We start from the raw sequence: 22,325 nt of genomic DNA, 5'->3' as shown, positions 1-22,325 counted from the left end.
TTCCCTCGAGGCCGCCGCTTCGCGTCGCGTCCTTTGTTCTCCCTCAGGATCTCACTCGACCAGCTCGGATCCGGAGTTAAAAACGTTGAATTGTGAGTACATTGTACACCAATAGAAACAAGAGTGTCTCTATCATAACTAATGTACTCCATGGTGGTAATTTTGCCGGTTTTAAAACACTGTAAACTAACTTAAAGAACAAAAACAAAGAAAAGGTGGTTGGAGCAGTCGTGACGGCAGCTGACCTCACCGTCGCCATCTTGGAAAAACGATTGGAAAAACGACTCAAGCTTATTCTATCCATAAGCTTGAGTACCAGTTACTACTTCTAAAAAAAAAAAAGGGAAAAAAAAAGGAAAAAATAAAAATCTCAGAAACCCTCAATTTGATTTTTTCCTCTCAAACGCGATTGGATTGTGCAGGCGCCACTGATGGTGACAGCCTATCAGCAATCACCTTCAGCGTTCCGCCAAAGTCAACTCCATGGTCAGATAATGATTTAGATAAGAGACGAAACAATGGACGAAACAATGGATGAAGACGCAGCAGATCCATCCCGGTGCTGTGTCGAAGTTGGTTCCCCCATCAGGATACTTTTTTTAGACCCACCCCTGTGAAAACAGCACAGGGAACGCGCATTTAGGAGAAGGCTCGCCCGCGGAGGGTTATGCGCGAACCAGTGAAGTTCTACGGAGCGCGATAAAGGCCAAAAAGACATTGTTAACGCTTTTTAATCCCTGAAACGGAAAAGACGGCGAATTTCACGTGCCTTAAAAAACGAAATTTATCATAACATGCGTTGTATTTTTTCTGGTATATTTTACCAAGAGAATGAATATATATATATATATATATATATATATATATATATATATAAAATAAATAAATTTAATAAATTTAATAAATAAAATAAATGGACCACTACCAGTGCTGATTCCTTTAACATACAGTTTGAGTTTATTCAGATTGATGTGACCTAGTGAGTTGATATCACGTGGATAAAATGCTAATTATATCGCATTATTATTATTATCATTATTATCATTATTATTATTATTATTATTATTATTAATGTCTTGAGACTGTATCTGACGGGTCTCTATTCTGGCATTATGGTTTTGCTGAAAAGACGTCTGAGAAGAAATATCAGACAAAATATCACCAGTGTTACTGCTGACTTGTTTCCCGACCACAGGGAAAGTCTGTACATTGTGCTTTGTCACTGTCAGATACTGTTTCCCTTATATTTTGGAGTTCTCATACATATCAGACTGATGCTACTGATTTGTTTCCACACCACAGGTGAATTAGCAGAGTTTTATCCTTCTAAATGTGTTCATTGTCAATGTCAGATAATGATTCGACACTGTTTTCTATATAAATAACTTCCCTTATGTGTCAGACTGTTACTGCAGTTCTCAGAGTTTCATTGTTCTAAAACTAAGTACAGTATGTTCATATGTCCATGTTCTAAGTAAATAGTAGAATTTCTGTTATTGCTCACCTGTTTACACAGCAAAAGTAAATCTGGTGATTTAGTGAAGTTTGAGCATTCTAAATATGTCCTTTATAGCAGTAGAAACACATTCTGATGGCTAGAGCTCGTGCTATCAGATAAGGTTCCCCCTCTACTTTTCACATACAGATGTGTCCACAGCTGTTGAAATGGTACTACTTACGTGTTTACAGCCTCCAAGTGACTCAGCTAAGGTTCATCATTCTAAATATGTCCATGATAGCAAGGGAAACACATCCTGATGGCTACAGTTCTTATCAGATAAGGTTCCCCCTCTATTTTTCACATACAGATGTGTCCACAGCTGATGAAATGGTACTACTCACATGTTTACGGACTACAAGTGTCTCAGCTGGGGTTCAGCATTCCAAATATGTCCATGATAGCAAGGGAAACACATCCTGATGGCTAGAGTTCATGTTATTGGATAATGTGTCCACAGCTGTCTAAATGGTACTACTGGCATGTTTACAGCTACAACTACAACATGTGAGACGTGCCATGTTTTTGAATCGTAAAACATTTGCAAAACCTGGACAATTATTTTTTTGATGATTTCTATTAAACACGGCATAACACACCCCTGGTTTATTTATTTTCAAGATGAGGTGATGTGAAGTAAAACCCTTATTCTTTTGAGTAACATATATACATGCAGACCTTGGGTTCTGGGGGGTCGAAAAGCGGTACCCCCAAAAAATGTTTTTTTAGAAATATCTCCATAACCACAAGAGATAGACAAATTCTGATTACAGAATCTGAATCTACAATTACATAATTGTAGACAATTACAAAAATTACATAAATATACCCAGTTTCATCTCCATATGACATATAGCAAGTGAGTTATCAAGGAAAAGAGGATTTCAAAAAGGGGCGTGGCACATCTTGAAGTGCGTCAAGGCCAAAAATCAAGATGGCTGCCATTTTTTAACAAGTGGGAGTTGGGACAAACAAATTGGGTTTTTTTTTTTTATTTTCATGCCAATACCAACAATTGGTAAAAAAAATCACCAAAATCTGAGAAGTGATGGTGGAAAATTTCTCTTCCACTGGTTGATTTGAGATGGAATTACTCATATGAAAGGAATCAGCACTGGTAGTGGTCCATTTATTTTATTTATTAAATTTAAAATATATATATATTCCCTTGGTAAAATAGCATAAATAAATCATAGGTAGCGTATATCAGAAAAAAATACAACACATACAAAGCGTTAACAATGTCTTTTTGGCCTTTATCGCGCTGCGTAGAACTTGCGATAATGCAGTTTTTTACATTCTCGGTTACGTTTGGGTAGTCGAAGCCACATACACCTGCCAATTTGCCAGCTGTAGCTTGCCACTCAGATGGCTTATATGTTACATGTTACATGCAAGTTTGGCCTAACAATAATTAACATAAGCCAAGGCAAGCTAATTGTGTAAGATAGATAATCAACTGAAGTCCTTTCAGATTTATGTTTTGACATGCTCCAGACAAAGAGAGAGAGCATATAGTACAATGTATCTTTTCTAGTCTGAGTTCGAGTACGAAACGTCTTTTTCACAAAAAATGTAAAAGCCTAATTAGTTTAGTCGGAGGCTATGCTAGTTGCAAGTAGGGCATTTCAGCTCACTTATTTCACCAGAGCTAGTCCTACAGGACTATATATAAATATATCGTTCAGCTGGCCTAGACGGGATTACAATAGTGTTTGTTAAACTGTAAGGCTTAAATTCCTGTTCAAGTGGGGGAATGCTCTTAAGTGTACTTATACCTGTCCTGTTATACCATAAAAAATTGCTGTAGCCTACAATTGTATTTAAATACATGAGAGATATGCTACCCAAAGTCTTGTATTTGCCTGACCTAATATTGCAGCACTTGTTAGAATGTCAGAAGCATCTAAATACTTTGCTGGTTCGCGTAAATTAAAGTTAGTTGCACCAGTAAATTAAAAAAGTTAGTCTGGAGTCATTGAAAAATTATGAACAACCAGCACTTCATAATTAATAATACTGCTATGTAGATCACATGATGAGTATCTTTTCTAATATTTATTAGTTTATTTTAGTGTAAACTAAAAACTCAAATGTGGGTGCAAAAAATCCATTAAAACTCTAGCAGAGGTTTGTCAGAGCGTTGCCATTTTTGTGCTATTGCCTTGTGGGCAAGTGAGAAATGTTAAATAAAGCAACATGGTAAAAAGATGAAAATGACTTGATTTTACTTCGTAGGCCGTTTCTATACATAAATGTAAGCACTGTGGCATTAATGCAATATTAATAAAATGTACTCTTGTACTCTTGATATACTCTTGATTAATGCGTTTCAAGGGTATTTACGCACATTTAATGCACATTATTGTGGAATATGGCTCGATTAAGTTGATTTTATTTCTATACAATAATAATATAAGTATTTTTGTAGGTTAAACCATTTTTATGAGGCCATTCTTATATTTTGGTAGCATTAAAATCTACACATTTTAAAAATAAGTATACATTTTGTTTTACATGACATATCCTGAAGCCCAGCTGCAGTGTGTGCATTATGTCTCCTCTGTCATCACACATTACTCTTGTACTGTATCTTCTTTGTCTTTCGGCTGTTCCCTTTCAGGGGTCGCCACAGCGAATCATCTGCCTCCATCTAACCCTATCCTCTGCATCCTCTTCTCTCACACCAACTAACTTCATGTCCTCTCTCACTGCATCCATAAATCTCCTCTTTGGTCTTCCTCTAGACCTCCTGCCTGGCAGTTCCAACCTCAGCATCCTTCTACCGATATATTCACCATCTCTTCTCTGAACATATCCAAACCACCTCAATCTGGCCTCTCTGACTTTATCTCCAAAACATCTAACGTGGGTTGTCCCTCTGATAAACTCATTCTTAATCCTATCCATCCTTGTCACTCCCAAAGAGAACCTCAACATCTTCAGCTCTGCTACCTCCAACTCTGCCTCCTGTCTTTTCTTCAGCGCCACTGTCTCTAAGCCGTAGAGCATCGCTGGTCTCACCACTGTCCTGTACACCTTTCCTTTCATTCTCGCTGATACTCTTTTATCGCACAACACACCTGACACTTTTCTCCACCCATTCCAACCTGCCTGTACCCGCCTCTTCACCTCCTTTCCACACTCTCCGTTGCTCTGGACCGTTGACCCCAAGTACTTAAAATCCTGCACCTTCTTTACCTCTGCTCCCTGTAGCCTCACCGATCCTGCTGGGTCCCTCTCATTCACACACATGTATTCCGTCTTGCTGCGGCTAACCTTCATTCCTCTGCTTTCCAGAGCATACCGCCACCTCTCCAAATTTTCCTCCACCTGTTCCCTGCTCTCGCTACAGAGCACAATGTCATCTGCAAACATCATAGTCCATGGGGACTCCTGTCTTACCTCATCTGTCATCCTGTCCATCACCAGAGCAAACAAAAAGGGGCTTAGAGCCGATCCTTGATGCAGACCCACCTCCACCTTAAACTCTTCTGTCACACCTACAGCACATCTTACCACTGTCTTACAGCTCTCATACATGTCCTGCACCACTCTAACATACTTCTCTGCCACTCCAGACTTCCTCATACAATACCACAGCTCCTCTCTTGGCACCCTGTCATACGCTTTCTCCAAATCTAAGAAGACACAATGCAACTCCCTGTTACCTTCTCTGTACTACTCCGCCAGCATCCTCAAAGCAAATACTGCATCTGATGTACTCTTTCTAGGCATAAAACCATATTGCTGCTCACAAATGCTCACCTCTACCCTTAACCTAGCTTCCACTACTCTTTCCCACAGCTTCATTGTCTGTCAAAAACTCTACTGCCACCTCTCCTAAGCACTTCCATACCTCCACAGGTATGTCATCAGGACCAACAGCCTTTCCACTCTTCATCCTCTTCAACGCCCTTCTCACCTCACTTCTACCAATATTTGCTACTTCCTGTTCCACAACAGTCACCTCTTCTATTCTTTGTTCTCTTTCGTTTTCCTCATTCATCAACTCCTTAAAGTACTCCTTCCATCTTCCCATCACCCTTCTGGCATCTGTCAGTACATTTCCATCTCTATCTTTAATCACTCTAACCTGCTGCACATCCTTCCCATCTCTATCTCTCTGCCTTGCCAACCTGTACAGATCCCCCTCTCCCTCCTTACTGTCTAGCCTAGCATACAAGTCCTCATATGCTCTTTGTTTGGCCTTTGCCACCTCTACCTTCACCTTACTCTGCATCTCCCTGTACTCCTGTCTACTCTCTTCAGTCCTCTCAGTGTCCCACTTCTTCTTAGCTAGCCTCTTTCCCTGTATACACTCCTGGACTTCCTCATTCCACCACCAAGTCTCCTTGTCCACTTTCCCCTTACCTGATGATACACCAAGTACCCTCCTACAGCCAATGTGATCAGGGAGACAGGTAGTTGTCCAGTCAACTGAAAGCACCTCCTGACCACCCATAGCCTGTCTCAACTCCTCCCTAAAGACTTCACAACATTCTTCCTTTCTCAGCTTCCACCACTTTGTCCTCTGCTCTGCCTTTGTCCTCTTCGCCTTCCTTACCACCAGGGTTATTTTACACACCACCATTCTGTGTTGTCTGGCTACACTCTCCCCTACCAACACTTTGCAGTCACTGATCTCTTTCAGGTTACAACGTCGACACAAGATGTAGTCGACCTGAGTGCTTCTGCCTCCACTCTTATATGTCACCCTATGTTCCTGCCTCTTCTGGAAGAAAGTATTTACTACTGCCATTTCCATCCTCTTTGCAAAGTCCACCACCATCTGTCCTTCTACATTCCTGTCCTGAAGACCAAACCTGCCCATCACATTTTCATCACCTCTGTTCCCTTCCCCAACATGTCCATTGAAGTCTGCACCAATCACCACTCTTTCACCTCTGGGGATGCTCTGCATCACTTCATCTAACTCACTCCAGAATATCTCCTTCTCTTTTAACTCACATCCTACCTGTGGGGCATAACCACTAACAACATTGAACATTATCCCTTCAATTTCCAGCTTCAGACTCATCACCCTATCTGATACTCTCTTCACCTCTAGAACATTCCTTACAAACTCCTCTTTTAGAATAACTCCTACTCCATTTCTTTTCCTATTCACACCATGGTAAAACAATTTGAACCCTGATCCTAAGCTTCTAGCCTTGCTACCTTTCCACCTGGTCTCCTGGACACACAGTATATCCACCTTCCTTCTCTGCATCATATCAACTAACTCTCTTCCCTTCCCTGTCATGGTCCCAACATTCAAAGTCCCTACTATCACTCCTAAACTCTTGCCTTTCCTCTTCTCTCTCTGCTTTCGAACACGCCTTCCTCCTCTCCTTCTTCGACCAACAGTAGCCCAATTTCCACCAGAACCCTGTAGGTCAACAGCACCAGTGGCGGTCGTTGTTAAACCGGGCCACGACCGATCCGGTATGGGAATTATATTCTTGATTCGCATCATTGATTTGGCAAATGTTTTACGTCGGATGCCCTTCCTGACACAACCCTCTGCATTTATCCAGACTTGGGACTGGCACAAGAAGACACTGGATTGCGCCCCCTCGTGGTTGCATTACTCTTGTACTGTATATTAGGATTTTTTTAATCGGTCATTTATCATTGTTCCAGCGTTGTGCCGAAGTTGGTTCCCCATCAAGACGCGTTTTTCTTAGACCGACCCCGTGAAAACAGTGCAGGATGCGCGTGATTTGTGTGTCTGTGTGTGAGAGAGAGAGATAGAGAGAGAGCGCGAGAGACTGGTGCATAGTCATATAAAATTAAATTAAGTACTATTAAATTATCTGGGCACTGGTGCCCAAACCCCAGCCACTGGATGCAGTGCCGGTCCCAAGCCCGGACAAAATGGGAGGGTCGTGTCAGGAAGGGCATCCGGTGTAAAACCTGTGCCAAGTTGTAGTGCGGACTGGATATTCCACTGTGGTGACCCCTTGCCGGGAGCAGCCGAAAGACCAACAACAACTATTAAATTAAATTAAATTATTTCATTACTAATGTTTATGTGGATTTTTCTTCTACTCTCATAATTCTCCCCAGATGAATGGCATGAAAAGGATCAAATAATAGTTTTGATACTTGTGCCTGTTTAAATGGAATGTTTAAATGGAATGCAACTTCCTTAGTTCTGCTTTGAGCTAAACACGACAGCAGCAGCACCAAACCGGGGTGGTGGGTGTGGGCATTGTAACATGCCACAGTGCACGGCTCAAGCCTGATGCAGGGGACTAGTTTGTGTTTCTTGCTAAAACATGTGCAATGCTTTATTATTATTTTAAACATTATTATTTAAATAGACGGACTTACCAGGACATTTGTGGAGTCTAACAAAATCGCTGTCATGGCTGACATGGTTTTGTACATGGCAGGTTACATTTTCCTTGTGGATTTTATCCAGTACCAGAGTGCTACTCCCGTTCTCAAACCAAGTGACGAATCCAGATGACCAGTTGAAGAAAAGGTTGTCTCCATCAGCCGAACAGTACACTCTCCAGACCGCAGGAGACAAGCAGCTGTATGACACTTTCACTGAGGTCACCTCAGCTGCAGATTACAGAAAGTACAAATAAAAATATTGTTGCAAGCGGGCCCAAGCACCCTGCGCCATCGCCACCCCGGGCACACCGCACAACCTGTTTGTCTTTTGAGCGTGTTAAGACCTAAAAAAAAAAAAGCCATAGAACAACTTGGACACTTTACACAATATGACGACGTAATAGGGGTGATTTCAACTTGGGCCCTAAATACTTGTCATGTCAACTGTGTGTGTGTGTGTGTGTGTGTTAACATTTGTGATGTAAGTGTGTATAAGTGTGATGTACTGTATGAGTGTGTTTATGCGTGTGGGTCTGTGTGTGAGAGAGAGAGAGAAATGTGAGTGTGTATATGTGTGATATTAGTGTATTTGTGCATGTGTGTTTGTGTTTATGAGAGTATGGGTGTGTGCGTGAGTGTTAACATTTGTGATGTGTATGTGTGTACAATAGGCTGTTTAGATCACATCGGCCCGGTTTGTTGGCGATTGTATAAATTCCCTAGGAGTAGTATATTAAAATCCATCGGGTGCGTTTTGGCAAATGACCCAAAATAACCAGCCTCCTTTTGAGTTGAGCCCAGGACATGCAAAGCAAAAGTTGTTGGGCTCAATGAGCTCTAAATGTGTACAGAGTTTCGTGTGCATATGTGCAAGTGTGTATGAGCTATGCTGCAAAATCTCATGTGGGGGCCCTTGAGGGCCCCGGGCCACCCAAATCTCAGGCATCCTAATGGCAGCAGATTTCAACCTGTCTGAAAATTTTCATGAGTTATTGAGCATGTTTAGACCCTTAAAAAGCCCAAAAGTGTGGGGAAAAAAAATCCGTAGGAAAACAAGATGGTCCTGCGCACCCTATAGTACTTGGGCCCTAATAACTGCCATTAATAATTCCCACCCTTATGTTTCCTTCAACTTGTTGCGTAACACAGATAATTTTGAAACTTGACACATACAGCAACTTGTCAAAAACTTTGATTTTAAAACATACATCCTGCACTTTTTTCAATCTCATTATAAGTTGCAACATCTGCAAAACAAATTAAAGATGCCATCAGTTATGTTCTAGAAGTTATAAACAGTTATTCCCTAACTTTTTTACGTCCTTTAAATGTGTTGTACAATAAAAGTGCTGACACTGGAGACTGCATCAACAATTATTACACTTTCTTTTTTATTATTGATTTAAGGATCCTGTCAATAAGTTGTTACTATTAAAATGGCAACACATTTGAACAAGTGCATTAATATAAACTTTTGACCTGAATAATAGCCAGAACCACTGTCAGAGCTGCTGTTATAGAAAACATCTTCAGATGAATCAGATTTGAGAACTCAGCAGACTCTATTCATTTGTACCACAGCTTTAGTTATAGAATAAATTTATGTAGGTCAAATGTTGAAGTGCATTTTAAAACTATAAAGGGTTCATGTGATTAGACAATGTGTGGTCTTACCTTCAATGTTGAGCTGGAGAGTATATATGCCTTTATTATTTCCCTTTGCATCAAAGGTCTGTAAAGTGTACGTTCCATTATCACTCCTTTGTGCACTGGTTAGTATCAGAGTTTTATTATTATTAACAAATTGCCATCTTTTGATATACACTGTTAGTGGGATACCACGGTGAGGCCTATATTTTAAAATGATATGATCAGTAGATGTCTTGTCTGTGATCTTTAGTTGAAACATATCCACCCGGGGCATTTGCAGGTTTAGTTGTTGCCCCAGAGCTACATAACACTGATTACTCTGAGTAAATCTACAGACAACAGGATCCTGAAACAGCAAACCTGAAGAGGAAGAAAAAAATGGGTAGGATGAAAAAAAATTCTTTTTCAAAATTTTAATTCGAAAACTGTAAAATCAGTTTAAAGTTATTAGCAAAATAAGGTCTACAAGCTTTACCAAAAAAAGAAGAGAGACGTAGCCATATATTCATTATGTTAACAATGGTTAAACAATGTTAATTTTTAACGCTGAAAATTGTAAACTTCTGTATTTTAAGGATTATCCCTCAATGTCAAAAAACATAACCATACATAACTTGACTATAATAAGATGATGTGAAATCATCATGAGAGTGTACGACACTAAAGTTTGAAACTGGACATGATTCATTAAACACACATTGGGAAAGCAAAGAATCATTAGCAATGCTGTCCAACCTGGCCAACTGAATATTTTCTGGTGGTTAATTGTCTATTTTTATCCTTTAATTCACAGATTAAAGGTCAGGCAAATATACAGTACATCTTTGTTTTTGTAGTGGATGTACATAATGGCATTCAAGATTTTCTTTCCCTAAACTATAGAGCAATATTCATTCTCAGGAAAAAAAAAAAAACTATATTAAGTTCAAGTTGGCTTTATTGTCATTACAACCATATACAGTTAGTACACAGTGAAACGAAACAACGTTCCTCCAGGACCAAGGTGCTACATGCAACATAAATTTACAACATAAATTAACATAGACACTAAACTAGCCAACCAAGAGGCCTAGTTAGCTGGCTAGCAGAGACAGGACAGAGAGACCTAACATAAATTACAACATAAATTAACAAAAACTAACTAGCTATTATTTTTGTATAATATTAATAGATTTCTTTAATGTCCTGAAACAGCTTTACTTTATATATTTTTTATTTAAAATCATTGAGTTAAACCATACACGAATTAAATGAAAAGAAATAACTTTTTCATTCTCATAAACCTACCTGAGGCCGTTCCCATGAACATTAGCAGGATCCCAACGATGTCCTGCATTTTATTTCTCGACAAGGCTGGAGAAGAGAGGCAAAAACATCTAGAAACCCACAAACTAATTAAGGGAAGGTTTTGCAATAATGTTCTCCCTGAAATCTCTCACACTCACCACAACGCAGTAAATTTCATCCCTACCTACTGTACATACCCATCAAATGGCAGCACCCTGTGCGCACAACTGAGGTACGAAGGTGGACACAAAGATAATGAGACTCTGCAGGGCCGCTTTGAAGCAACAGACTGGAACGCCCTCTGTGATCCCTGTGGTGATGACATAATAACCAACTCCATAACTAGACTTTTTTAAATAAAATGTCAAAACACACACAGAGATTAAACCTTATTTACAGGATAAAAACACTAATGTTTAAACAAATACAATAGATTTTTTTAAAAACAAAAATCCCATATAAAAAAAATATTGTCTAGGCAGATAAATTTTAATCTATAATCAATGAAATTATTGTAAACATTTAGCAAATTACAATTATAAACATTAATTTCTAAACATGTGTACCTTTGATTTCAACATAAAAACATTAACAAAAAAAATCTTTTAAAAAGAACTTTGTCTAGGCAGATTTTTCATTTATGATTAGACCTTTAAATTAATTGTTGTCTCTCACACACACACACACACACACACCAAACCTTATTTACCTTATTAACTCTTACCTTACACAGAAACAAAGAAATAAAATCTAATCCTAAGTTGTTTGCAGTATTTGCCAGGCTTTATGACGCGCACTGCCTGTTCCGTTTTACGCACGTAGGTAACAAAAGCAAAAGAAAACCCGTATTTTTATGAGCGTTTTAGTTACTATGACGATGAGGCGCTGAAGCTTGTATAAAGCAGCTTGGTTCGTCCAAATAAACCCGCTATTCGAGGCGCGTGTCGGTTCCCTGGAGTCTCGTTATTAATGAAAATCGCGTTTGCCGGAATCACGTGACTGGCTCGTTTGGCTTTAGTTCTGAAAGGCTCGCGCACCTGGAGTACCACTGTCAGTGGCGCCGGTGTTATGCGCTAAAATGCGAGCTTACACTCGGTGCTTTTCCAGCACTTCTTATGGCTATTTACATTTTATTTTATTTTGTTTGCGCCCCCCCAAAAAAATTATTGTGCACCAGCCGCCACTGATCACTGTTGTGAATCATTATATTGGAGATTTATTTTAATTCACAAATCCCGATTCAGGAAAACTGAACTTTTTTTTGCATTTCACAATGAACTTTATCTAATATCTGAAGAAGGAAAATGAACACAAAAACCTTTGGTCTATATTAATGTCCTCAATCCATCTCATAAACTCTAGTGTTGTTGTATCTATTTTTTATTTTATTTTTTTGCTCTTTATTTCAGTTTTTTTTTTCTTTTTTTTTTTCTTGAGTTTATTTTCTTTATTGTGTGCTTTAATAATTTGATTTGTGTATTAAATCCTTATCAGTGGCTTGTTAGTTGTATTCATGTTCATGTTTAAAATTAAGGAAGAGAAGGACTCGTTGTTTCCTTTTCACTTCTGTTCTAAATCTTCTTTTAATTGTCAAAGATTTAGAGATGGTGATTATAATAGGTGACTATAACTGATACACACTAGTCAGTGATGATGAACTTTATTTGCAGATACATGTTAATTGTGCTGCTTGCAATGTTTTTTCTATTTGTCCACTAGATGTCAGTTTAATGACCCCTTAAATAAAACTTCATAAAATGAACCTTTTGGCGTCTATAAAACAATAATAATAATAATAATAATAATAATAATAATAGAGTAATTATTATTTTAAATACTTTTAAAAGTATTTTTGTGAGTTTAACCATTTTTGTGACACCATTCTTATATTCTAACATATCTAACATTACTTAATATAATTTGTAACGTATTACTACTGGTGTTTTCAACAAAGAAACACTGACAAAACAACAAAGAAAAAAACACAGAATTTTCTTTAAGTATTTTAATTTTAATTTAACTTTTCCTCTTGGAAAAGCAAAAGAAATACTAAAACACATGGACGAAAAATGAATTGACATGTTCATTAAAAATAATGCTGTTGGCCAAAATGGTTTAACATGCTATTACAGATGTTTCAATGTGTTCTTGTATAAAAAAACAAAACAAAAAAAAAAACAGAGCACAACAATTTAACATGAGCTGCTTAACAGTGATCTTACATCCAACACTGTGATAAAACAAATAAACCTCTGGTTCTGTTTTCTTTAGCAGCACTGCACTACTTACATAATGCTACATTACAATGATTCTGTGAACCAGTACAGTATAGTACAAACTTTGCTCTAATTTACAATAACAGCCCTTTAAAGAGCATTCTCACTTGCTAAACAAATACAAGTGTCAAACAAGTTGGCCAACTGGCAGACTTACTTTAGTAGCTTTCTATGTAAAGAGCTAACCTATGGAAGAAATTTCAAAAGGCATCTAAGCAAGTAAGATTTTCTGAAAGACTTTAAAGGTTTTTCTTAGCTTTGAGGGATAGCTTAAGTTCAGGGAGTAAATGAAGCCCATTATCAGAAGGCACGCTAGTCGTGAGATTCTTACATCTCAACAGCACCTCAGTTCCCTCAATGACGATGATGAAGTCAGCTGTGTTGGCATCTTCCTCTCCTTTAGTGCTGCTCAGTACAATGATCTTCATTACATGATTGGTTAAGCTATTCTTAATCGTGTCTCTGCTGACAACCTGTCAAATACACAAATAAGTGCAAAGTGGTATAAGGTACTGTACAGTAAATAGCATGTTCTCTTTTAATGTTATGTCATAAATGCCCCACACAGAGATTTGGTCTCATTATTAAATCTCTTTTTACATGAAGAAAGAGTGAAAAAATAAATACAGACTAAATATAGAATAACTGCAAAAACTTAAAAAACTACCTGCAAAGCTGGTACTGTAAAAAGTTTTAGGCACTTGTGTAAAAATTCAGTAAAATGGGGATGGCTTTAAAATGCTTTCATAAATTGATTCACCTTCTGACTAAATCAATATTTTCAATTACTATTTGCAATTAAAGCAGTTGTTGTTCTTACTTAATATATTTTTTTAATTTTTCAGGTTGCTTTAAATGAAGTTTTTTTAAGAAAGCATTTTGCAGACATTGCAACAGTTTTTCTTAATTTAGGCAGTCTCAGTTTTATCTCTTCCTTCACGTTATAATAGAAAGTCTCAATGATTGTGAGACCAGATCTTCTTTGGAGCACCAGACTCCCTGTGCATACAAAAATCTCACTGGATTATTACAAATAATGGCAAAATGAATGTTTAGGAATGTGTACTGATATTTCATAATTAAAAACTATTTTTTAATAGTTTAACATTTTTGGGGATGAAAATAGTAATGTGCCTTAAACTCTTTCAGTACTGTACATTTTCAAAGCCAAAGCAGATCACAGCATCTCACTTATCTTCAAATTGCTGTTAAAAACAAAAATAAATTGCAGTAAACATTAACACTGTACACTTACATCTATAGAGTCAGGAAGAAGCAGGGTTTTAGATGTGTGATACATACTGTACATTCACCTGGCTGAGTCAATCTAGCACACTTTAAATTTGTATGCCTGCATCCCCACCCTTCATTTTAAACAAATCCAGGAGCGTTGGAGAGTTGAGGTGTAATTTTTGCAGAAAGGTTGGCTCCAGTAAAATTGTGGTTATCCTTCTAAACTCATTTTTGATCTAAGGCAAAGAAAATCAAAGTAACACTTTTTTTGTAGTTAAAATTTGTTTGCCAACCACACACATGCACGCACACATGCGCACACACACCATGTTATACTAATGAATATTTAATTGCTTTAATGAATGAAATATGCGTTCAAAATTTTCCCAGATAGCACAGGTACGTCGCGGAGACATCTGCTAAAGAGCGTATCATCATCTTAACATTACGTTAGTTTTTTTATAGTCGTATTTTGATCGTCTGTAGATTGCCTGTTTAAGCTGTTAAATGATACATCGTCTTTACATCTATACGATGTCTATACGAGATATTTTTATCATCCGAAATTTGCTGGTATGTGGACAGGAAATATTTATAAATAATCTGGAAATAGAGTGGAGAAACACCAAAGGAGAATCAACCAGAAGGTGGCAGTAGTGCAACACTTACGGATGCAAGCCGCCGTTTAACTCCAAAGAAGAAGGAGACAGTTTGTTAAGAAGACAAATACTGTACAAGACATTTGTTTTCAACACAGATGCTATTTGGTAATAACTTGTGTTTGTGCAAATCGGTTCTTTAGCAAACTCAACTCTATCAACGCCATAACTTACAGTCTATGGTTAACTCTTTAACCACCAGGGCAGCTTGATAGCTCTATTACTTCACTGCAAACATAAATAAATTGACCAATAAACAAATATTTTATTATTTACTTATAACTTATATTTGTATAAATCAGATCAGTTGTCGAGAAAATATTAATTGGTTTCCTCTGCTTCTGTGCGACACTTCTGAACCAAGAGAGCATGTGCATAGATTGCCTGGATTCGTGGAGTAGACGTTACTTGAGTTTGTCAGTTTTTACATTAGTTCATTATATGACAAATAATACTTTGGAAGTTCTATTTAAACTCACTTATGTATTCAAGTACAATAAATTACAATGAACCCTCAAGTAGCTTATTGAATTAAACGTGACATTTTGGAGTAGAAAGACAAAATAGAATTTGTTTGTAAAATGTACTTAAATTATGCTATCTTTATTTACAAGCACAAAAAAATCTTTTTTTACAGTGTACTTTGATTATATCTGTGAGGATAACTCTTGAACATATGATAATGCATGCTTGGACAAAGTCAGACCACATATCATAATGTTTGTCATCAATTAATACCTTTAAACAAAAAAAAACTTAAATCATCTGGTAAACACTCTGCATTTCATCACTGCATTATCATATGTATGTGCCATTCCTAATAACTAAAGCTATTTGGTCAACAGTCATTAAATCTAATGGCAGCATTAGCTGTAACTCAAGCATCCATATAGGCCATCCATTTGAACAGACTATATATATCTGAATATTTTGTGCGAATTAAGTCAAACATTCATAACTGCTTTTATATATCAATTTGCTTGCCATCAAAGATTTTACTTTATAAAATAAATTCAATAGCTTACCTAAGGGCAAATCCCAGACAGCATTTTCCACTTCTGATGAAAGGCTTTCATCACGTGCACAATCTTATAACTCAATGTTTATTTTTACTCGTGAGTTGTCTTGGGTTGTAGCATCTTTGATCCATAACGAAAAAGAAAAATTTTTTGGTAAAGATAAAAATTGGCATGTGAAACAATAGCGTTGCAAAACCGCCGGACTTTTTCCTTCTCAATCGATCGACGAACGACCTTAAGTGCCTTTTCATGATGACAGGTAACATACAGTACAGTATGTATGTCCCCCAGAACAATTCATTGACAGAGGTGTGCGGGGTGTTGTGAAAAGCATTGAATGGGTCCACCTTGTTTAAGAGTTTGTAAGTGTAGAAATTCATCTATTTATTAAGTTCAGTACATCTGTGGGTGTTTTTAGGGGTTAACGTATAAAATGCTCATTTATTGCAGTTTTGTTTGAGGGAATATAGTGAAGATCAACCAGTTCTCATTTCAAAGTAATCTTATCAGAGAATGACAAAGTGACACAGTACAGTGGCATAGAAACCTCACCGCCTACAAGCAGACACACCAGCACACAAGTATAAATGATAGCAAAGCAGAAGGATGACTGAACAGCACTTGGCATGTTAGAGAACGCAGAATAAACAAAGTATATGCAACTACACACTTCCTCAGAATTAATGGAGCAGTCAAGAAATAAAAACCCCACAAATTTTCAAAAACTCCCAGCACTGATGATGCAAGAATGGTCAACACTGCAGATATTGTCTCTTTGCATAAAGGTTATATAATTGTCAATAAAAGCCTTTAACTCTTGTGAAATGCTTGTAGTTATACTACAGTGTATCACAGTAAAATTTGATCTTAAGATCTAAAAACACTAAAGCAACAGAATTTGCAACTGAAACTTAATTTTTGTGCCAATGTCAATAATGTTAGCCATGGCTACAGGTGGGGCTAACCAAGCTACCAAGTTAGCTTAAAAATAACATATTAGAGATGTGGTAGCTATAGATATAAGATTTATATTGTAGATTTTTTTAAAACCTAAAGTTATTTTGTAAAAGTTACACTGAAAATAAATGTTAAACTGAAATAATCAGTTATGCATTTAATTTTTACCAAAACAGATAGCTGGTGTATGTGGTGCCAGTATTCTATTGTAAATTGTAAAAAAAAAAAAAATACAGAAATATACAGTTTTATGTTTACGGTAATAAACTGTAAAGTTATTTAACAGTATGAGTTCTGTAAAATTACATTAGATTGCTGGCGTCACTGAAATTTTTTTACAGTGCAGAGCTTTTTGTCTAAGTATTGCGATAGGATTTTTTTCCACATGACCCATCCCTAAAGTCCATTGTGAAAACCTACACTTACTTTAGACTATTTTAACACTGCTTTATGTTAACAGTGAATATGGAAAGAAACGCATGTAAATGGTCAAGCAGTAGGCAAATTCTGCATGTTAACATGTAGTTTTAAAAATATGGTAGACTGTTTAGTGCCAGGACTCAAAAGATGGCCTGTATTCTTATTTTGTCCATTGAACAGTTCTCGCTCTGTACTTTCTAGAGATCTTGGTCAAGATAAACAACTAATACAAGTGCTTTTTTTACACCACCAATAATAGGTTTACTGAGAAACAAAAGTTTTATACGTACTAATTTAACCTCTCACTTCCTTTAAATTATACAGGGATCTTTTGTAAGTCGCTCTGGATAAAAGCGTCAGCCAAATGCCTAAATGTAAATGTAAATGATTAGCCATAACATGACAATGCAGCATTTTGCCCAATATTGTGTAGGTTCCACTTGCGCCATTGGCGTGGCTCTGGCCCTTTGGAGAATGACTCCACATGACTCCTGGTGGACTGTTGTGGTGTCTAGCACCAGGACATTGGCAATAGATTCTTTGGGTGCTGTGTGTTGCAGGGTCCATTTCCATGAATCCCATGGGTGCTCAGTCAGATTGGCAGCCTTGGGGTCTTTGCCTGATGGGCCCCATGCATGGAGGCCTGTGGGGGACTGGATGTTCTGGTGCCTTCCTATCGTGGCCAACTTTTTGTTGGTGATTTGTGATGCACTGGCTTTTCTGTGGGATTGACCCAGACAGGCTTGTCTTTTTTCACCCCCAGGGGTAAAAGAGTCTTAGGTGCCTATGAGTCGGTCACCAGTTTACTAGTATATACAATTGCACTCAAAATTATTCAACCCCCATTAAAAGTAGTTTTTTTGGCCAAAATTACAAACTTGCAGGTGTTAATAAATCAGTGAAACAAGAGCAAATTAAATACCTCACCACAACTTATATTACAAGTGGTTTCTCCTAAGTCTCCCCGGAGACTTAGAGCATGAGACAGGGTGCCAATCCATCATGCATGTACACACACACATACACACACGCACACAGTGGGCAATTTGGGAAGGCTAATAAGTTTAATCTGCATAATATAATAATATAATATTAATATAATATTAATAATATAATAATATGTATATTCCTTAAATGTGTATAAATTTTTTAGCTGATTAATAACTAGGGCCCTGGGGGTGCATAAATCATGCAAAAGTCATTGTGCATCTAAGCTTGCTGTGTATGTGGTTGTGTAACTGAAGATTGGTCAGAGTGTCCATGCTGACACATGTCCATGACCAAAAGCACCTAAAGATCAGAAGTATGCAAAGATCAGAACTTGACCATGGAGCAATGGAAGAAGCTTGCATAGTCTAATGAATTATGAATTTCTTTTACACCATGTGGATGGCCTGTGTGTACGCCACTTACCTAGGAAATGAAACGGTACTATGGACAGTTTAATCTTTAACTTATCTTTGTCTTTAAGGAGGATAATGCTCTCTAACCCAAACCCTAGATCTGAATCCGAAGAACAAACAAGTTTAAACCCCACCTCACAACTTGAATCTGCTGCTAACGTTGTGTTCCCAGATACATTCAGAGGGCTTATGCTTTGATGGGTTATAATGTTATGGGCCAATTTATTTTTTTTTATTTTTTTTTTTAATGGCTTCTTGTGTCTTGCTTTGATTTGTGTGTCTTTTGCAATCACTGCACAAGTATGAAGACAGATGAATGGTCAGCATGTGCTCCTGCTATATTCTCCTTTTTCCCCCAAGTGATGTAAATCAAAACGAACTTTGTACTGCAATACTGTGAAACAACACTGCTTTAATCAAGAACAAATATAATAACTAAGGCAGAGTTACAGAAACATGTTTCAGTTTAATATTTACAATATAATATAAAACTATTGAAATGTACAATATAATCTCTGATCAGAGCAACAGAAACGAAACGATTCTGTCCATGTGTAAACATCAGGCATCAAATCTTAAGGCAGCTGAAAATCCATTTATAGCAGAACAAAATTATACATTTTGATCATTTACTGTATTTTATCAATATGTTAAATGGTAGTATTAAAAAGTAGAAAACAACCACATAAAATGATTTTCACAGGTCTTATGCACAGAGCTTGATCACAGTGACGGGGCAGATTTGTTTCTTCAAAAGACAAAAAAAGGAAGCGGAAATGTTAGTTTTGAAATATTGAGCAACTCAAACAGCAGTGTGTGTGTGTGGCTCAAGTTCAACAGTGCAGTAAATAAGCTTCCACTTAATCAGTGAAACAATACAAATTGTGAAAAACAAAGATTGATTCCAAAGAGTCTTACTTACGATTAAGAAGCATCCTGATAGCATGTGTTCACAGTTAAGAAGGGTAACCCAGATAATAAAAAGAATAAAAACAGAGCAAAAATTTATAAAGCACAATTTTACAATTCTGTGTGACAGAAACCATTGTTTCTATAGCAGTAGTGGTTTTTATGGGGCTTTGTCTACGTCTTTGTCTGCCTAACAACCAGACTTTCTCATCTTCGGGACGGGCAACAGGGAAGTGATTTCGCATGGGCAGAATGTTCTGAGCCTTGCCCAAGGGCCCAAAATGGAAACCTAGCCGTTGGGGGGCTTGAAGCCTCGATTCTCCAACCACACCACGGAGCTATAACTACCTGAGCCACCACTGCCTTCAAATATTATAATATGTATTTAGTAGTGTTGTGACAGAAGCAATGATGTTTCTAACGATTAATACTTTTTTCAATTAAAATAACTAAGCTAATTAACTATGAATTCAGCACTTAATACTTGGTTTAAATCTGGACAGAGCTATTAGTTATTTACTATTAATAGAATGGTCATAAAATGGCAACTAATAAAAAATCCATGTCCTGGAGAACCCCCTGTTCTGCACATTTTAGTGTTTTCTCTGCTTCCAGCAATTTATCCAACCAGAAACTTTAACAACTTTTTCTGAACAGAAGTGGGTGTGGTAGCCGAGAATGAATACTAAAATGTCCAGGGCAGGGGTACTCCAGGACCAGGGTTGGAAACCACTGGACTAAAACATTATATTCAAATAGAAACTAAATATATCATCAAATTCATTCATCTTTTCTCATCACTTTATGGTGGTCAGTATTGAGGTCTGTTCCATCCCACAGGGAGGTCAGAGGTAACCTCAATAACCTGAACATGTACAGCTCAACACAGACAGAAACCTCTAACCTCAAGACTGACTTTAGTTCTGCTTTCCTACAGCATGAAATGATTCAGTAATTCCAGAAATAGCTTTCACAATCAGTGAAGTTTTGTTTTGAGCCAGTCACCAACAACTATTTCGTCTACCATTATACTCTTGCAACACAGCAATGGATAAAAAAAAACATACAATTTTATAAAGAAGGTTTTCAGATGCTCAGACTCAACGTCTACTTATATTGATCGAACAGAAGAAAAATAAATAAATAAAACAATATTAATGATATGTGCTGAGACTGTGTGAGACATGGACGTGTGAGACATGTCTGAGAGTGTGTCCCTCACTGGCCATGCTTGACTTCTGAGTACAGACACTCCTCTCGCACTTTGGGCATTTGACTCTTTGGATTGTTAAACACCAGCTCGCCATACTGCACCTCATCTTTCTTCTTCTGATTCCGCTGGCTGGGATTAGTGACCACTGTGGCATACTCCACGACATCGCCCTGAACCTGGACTGGATGACAAGGAGACAGAAAGCACACAAAAAAGACGTAGGCTTTTATGGAAACAAGTTTACCATGGATCAGTTAAGTCACTGTGTCTTGTGTCATTTGAATGTCATGAATTCATTTCCTGTCGTTCCTCTTATGTCTTGGTCTTTTTGGTTTCTAGTTAAAGTTCCTTCTTCTAGCATTGAAACTGATTGATTATTTCATTGCTAATTGCCTTCAAATTCACATACATGTCAAATCCATGTATCTGAGAGTATTTCCTCTGGGTCAATTTATAACATCGCTATTATTCTCAATGTCACACGTCCAATGTAAACCGATATTTACCAGAAGTTATTAGGCTCCTTTTAAACCGCATCAGGTTATAAAGTAATTTTGCTTTCTTGAGGAGTGGGTTTTTACCTGCAACCCTCCCATACAAGGCAAATTTGTAGAGAATTTGTGATATTTATGTCGCATGCACACAATGACCATGTCTGTCATGGTTCAGAGTTGCTGTAGGCCTCTTGGCGTGCCTATCTCACTAGTTTCCTCCTGGTTCATATACTTTGGAGCAACATCCTGATCCAGGGAGGGTCTGTGTTACAAACTGGACAAACAAAAGATTGCACTGTTTTAATCAGTAGAATCTTCTCACTGACATAATAGCATGATAAATACGACATACTGCATGTTTAGTGTTTAAAAAAAGAAATTTACATAATGTAATTTCAACCCCTGTCCCAAACTGTTGTTTAATAAAAAGTGTCACACTTTGACACTATGGGTGTCCCACTATTCTCTTTAGTTAATTTGTAGATTTGAAGTTTGGTCAATAGAGTTTTAAAGAGGGATTATTCAATCTTCTTTTTTTTTTTTTTTTTATTGTGTAGAAGACAACCTAAGGACATAGAAATCATTTGATCAAAAGTTTGGCGTCACTTTCTACTTCCATGAACGTTCCTAAATTTTATTTCTTTCTACATTGTAAAGGAATGCTAAAGGCGTCCAAAAAAATGCCTTAATCTCCTTTGAACAGTTGATATTGAGATGTTTCTGCTATATATGCTCTGTAAAGACTTCATAACGCCTCTAATCTGAGGTGCTGTTAATTGGTCATTTTTCAGGCTGATAACTCTAAATGAACTTCTCGTCTGTGGCAGAGGTAGGTTTTGGTCTCGCCCTCCTGGGATGGCCTTCATGAGAGCCAGTTTCATTATGGTGCTTGACGGATTTTGCAAATGCACTTGACAATACTGTTTTTGCAAGAACTATTACAGAAAGGCTGACCTCTG

At 37.5% G+C, this 22,325-nt stretch overlaps 1 protein-coding gene across 3 annotated transcripts in view; it reads right to left on the bottom strand.

Annotated features, from left to right (window-relative positions):
• Positions 1-22,325, bottom strand: part of LOC128544471 (uncharacterized) — a 54,200-nt gene that overhangs the window by 26,232 nt on the left and 5,643 nt on the right. For all 3 annotated transcript variants that reach the window (XR_008365796.1, XR_008365797.1, XM_053514605.1), the window contains exons 2-3: positions 9,521-9,856; positions 7,838-8,074 (exon numbers count right to left, since the gene is read on the bottom strand). Coding sequence is in view for 1 of the 3 variants with exons in the window: in XM_053514605.1 (XP_053370580.1) it covers positions 7,838-8,074; positions 9,521-9,856 (573 nt within the window). In the remaining 2 variants the exon portion in view is untranslated. The remainder of the gene's footprint in view (positions 1-7,837; positions 8,075-9,520; positions 9,857-22,325) is intronic.

This window comes from Clarias gariepinus, chromosome 16 (assembly GCF_024256425.1).
Source record: "Clarias gariepinus isolate MV-2021 ecotype Netherlands chromosome 16, CGAR_prim_01v2, whole genome shotgun sequence".
NCBI lineage: Eukaryota > Metazoa > Chordata > Actinopteri > Siluriformes > Clariidae > Clarias > Clarias gariepinus.
This window is presented reverse-complemented; position numbering and strand designations above follow the sequence as displayed.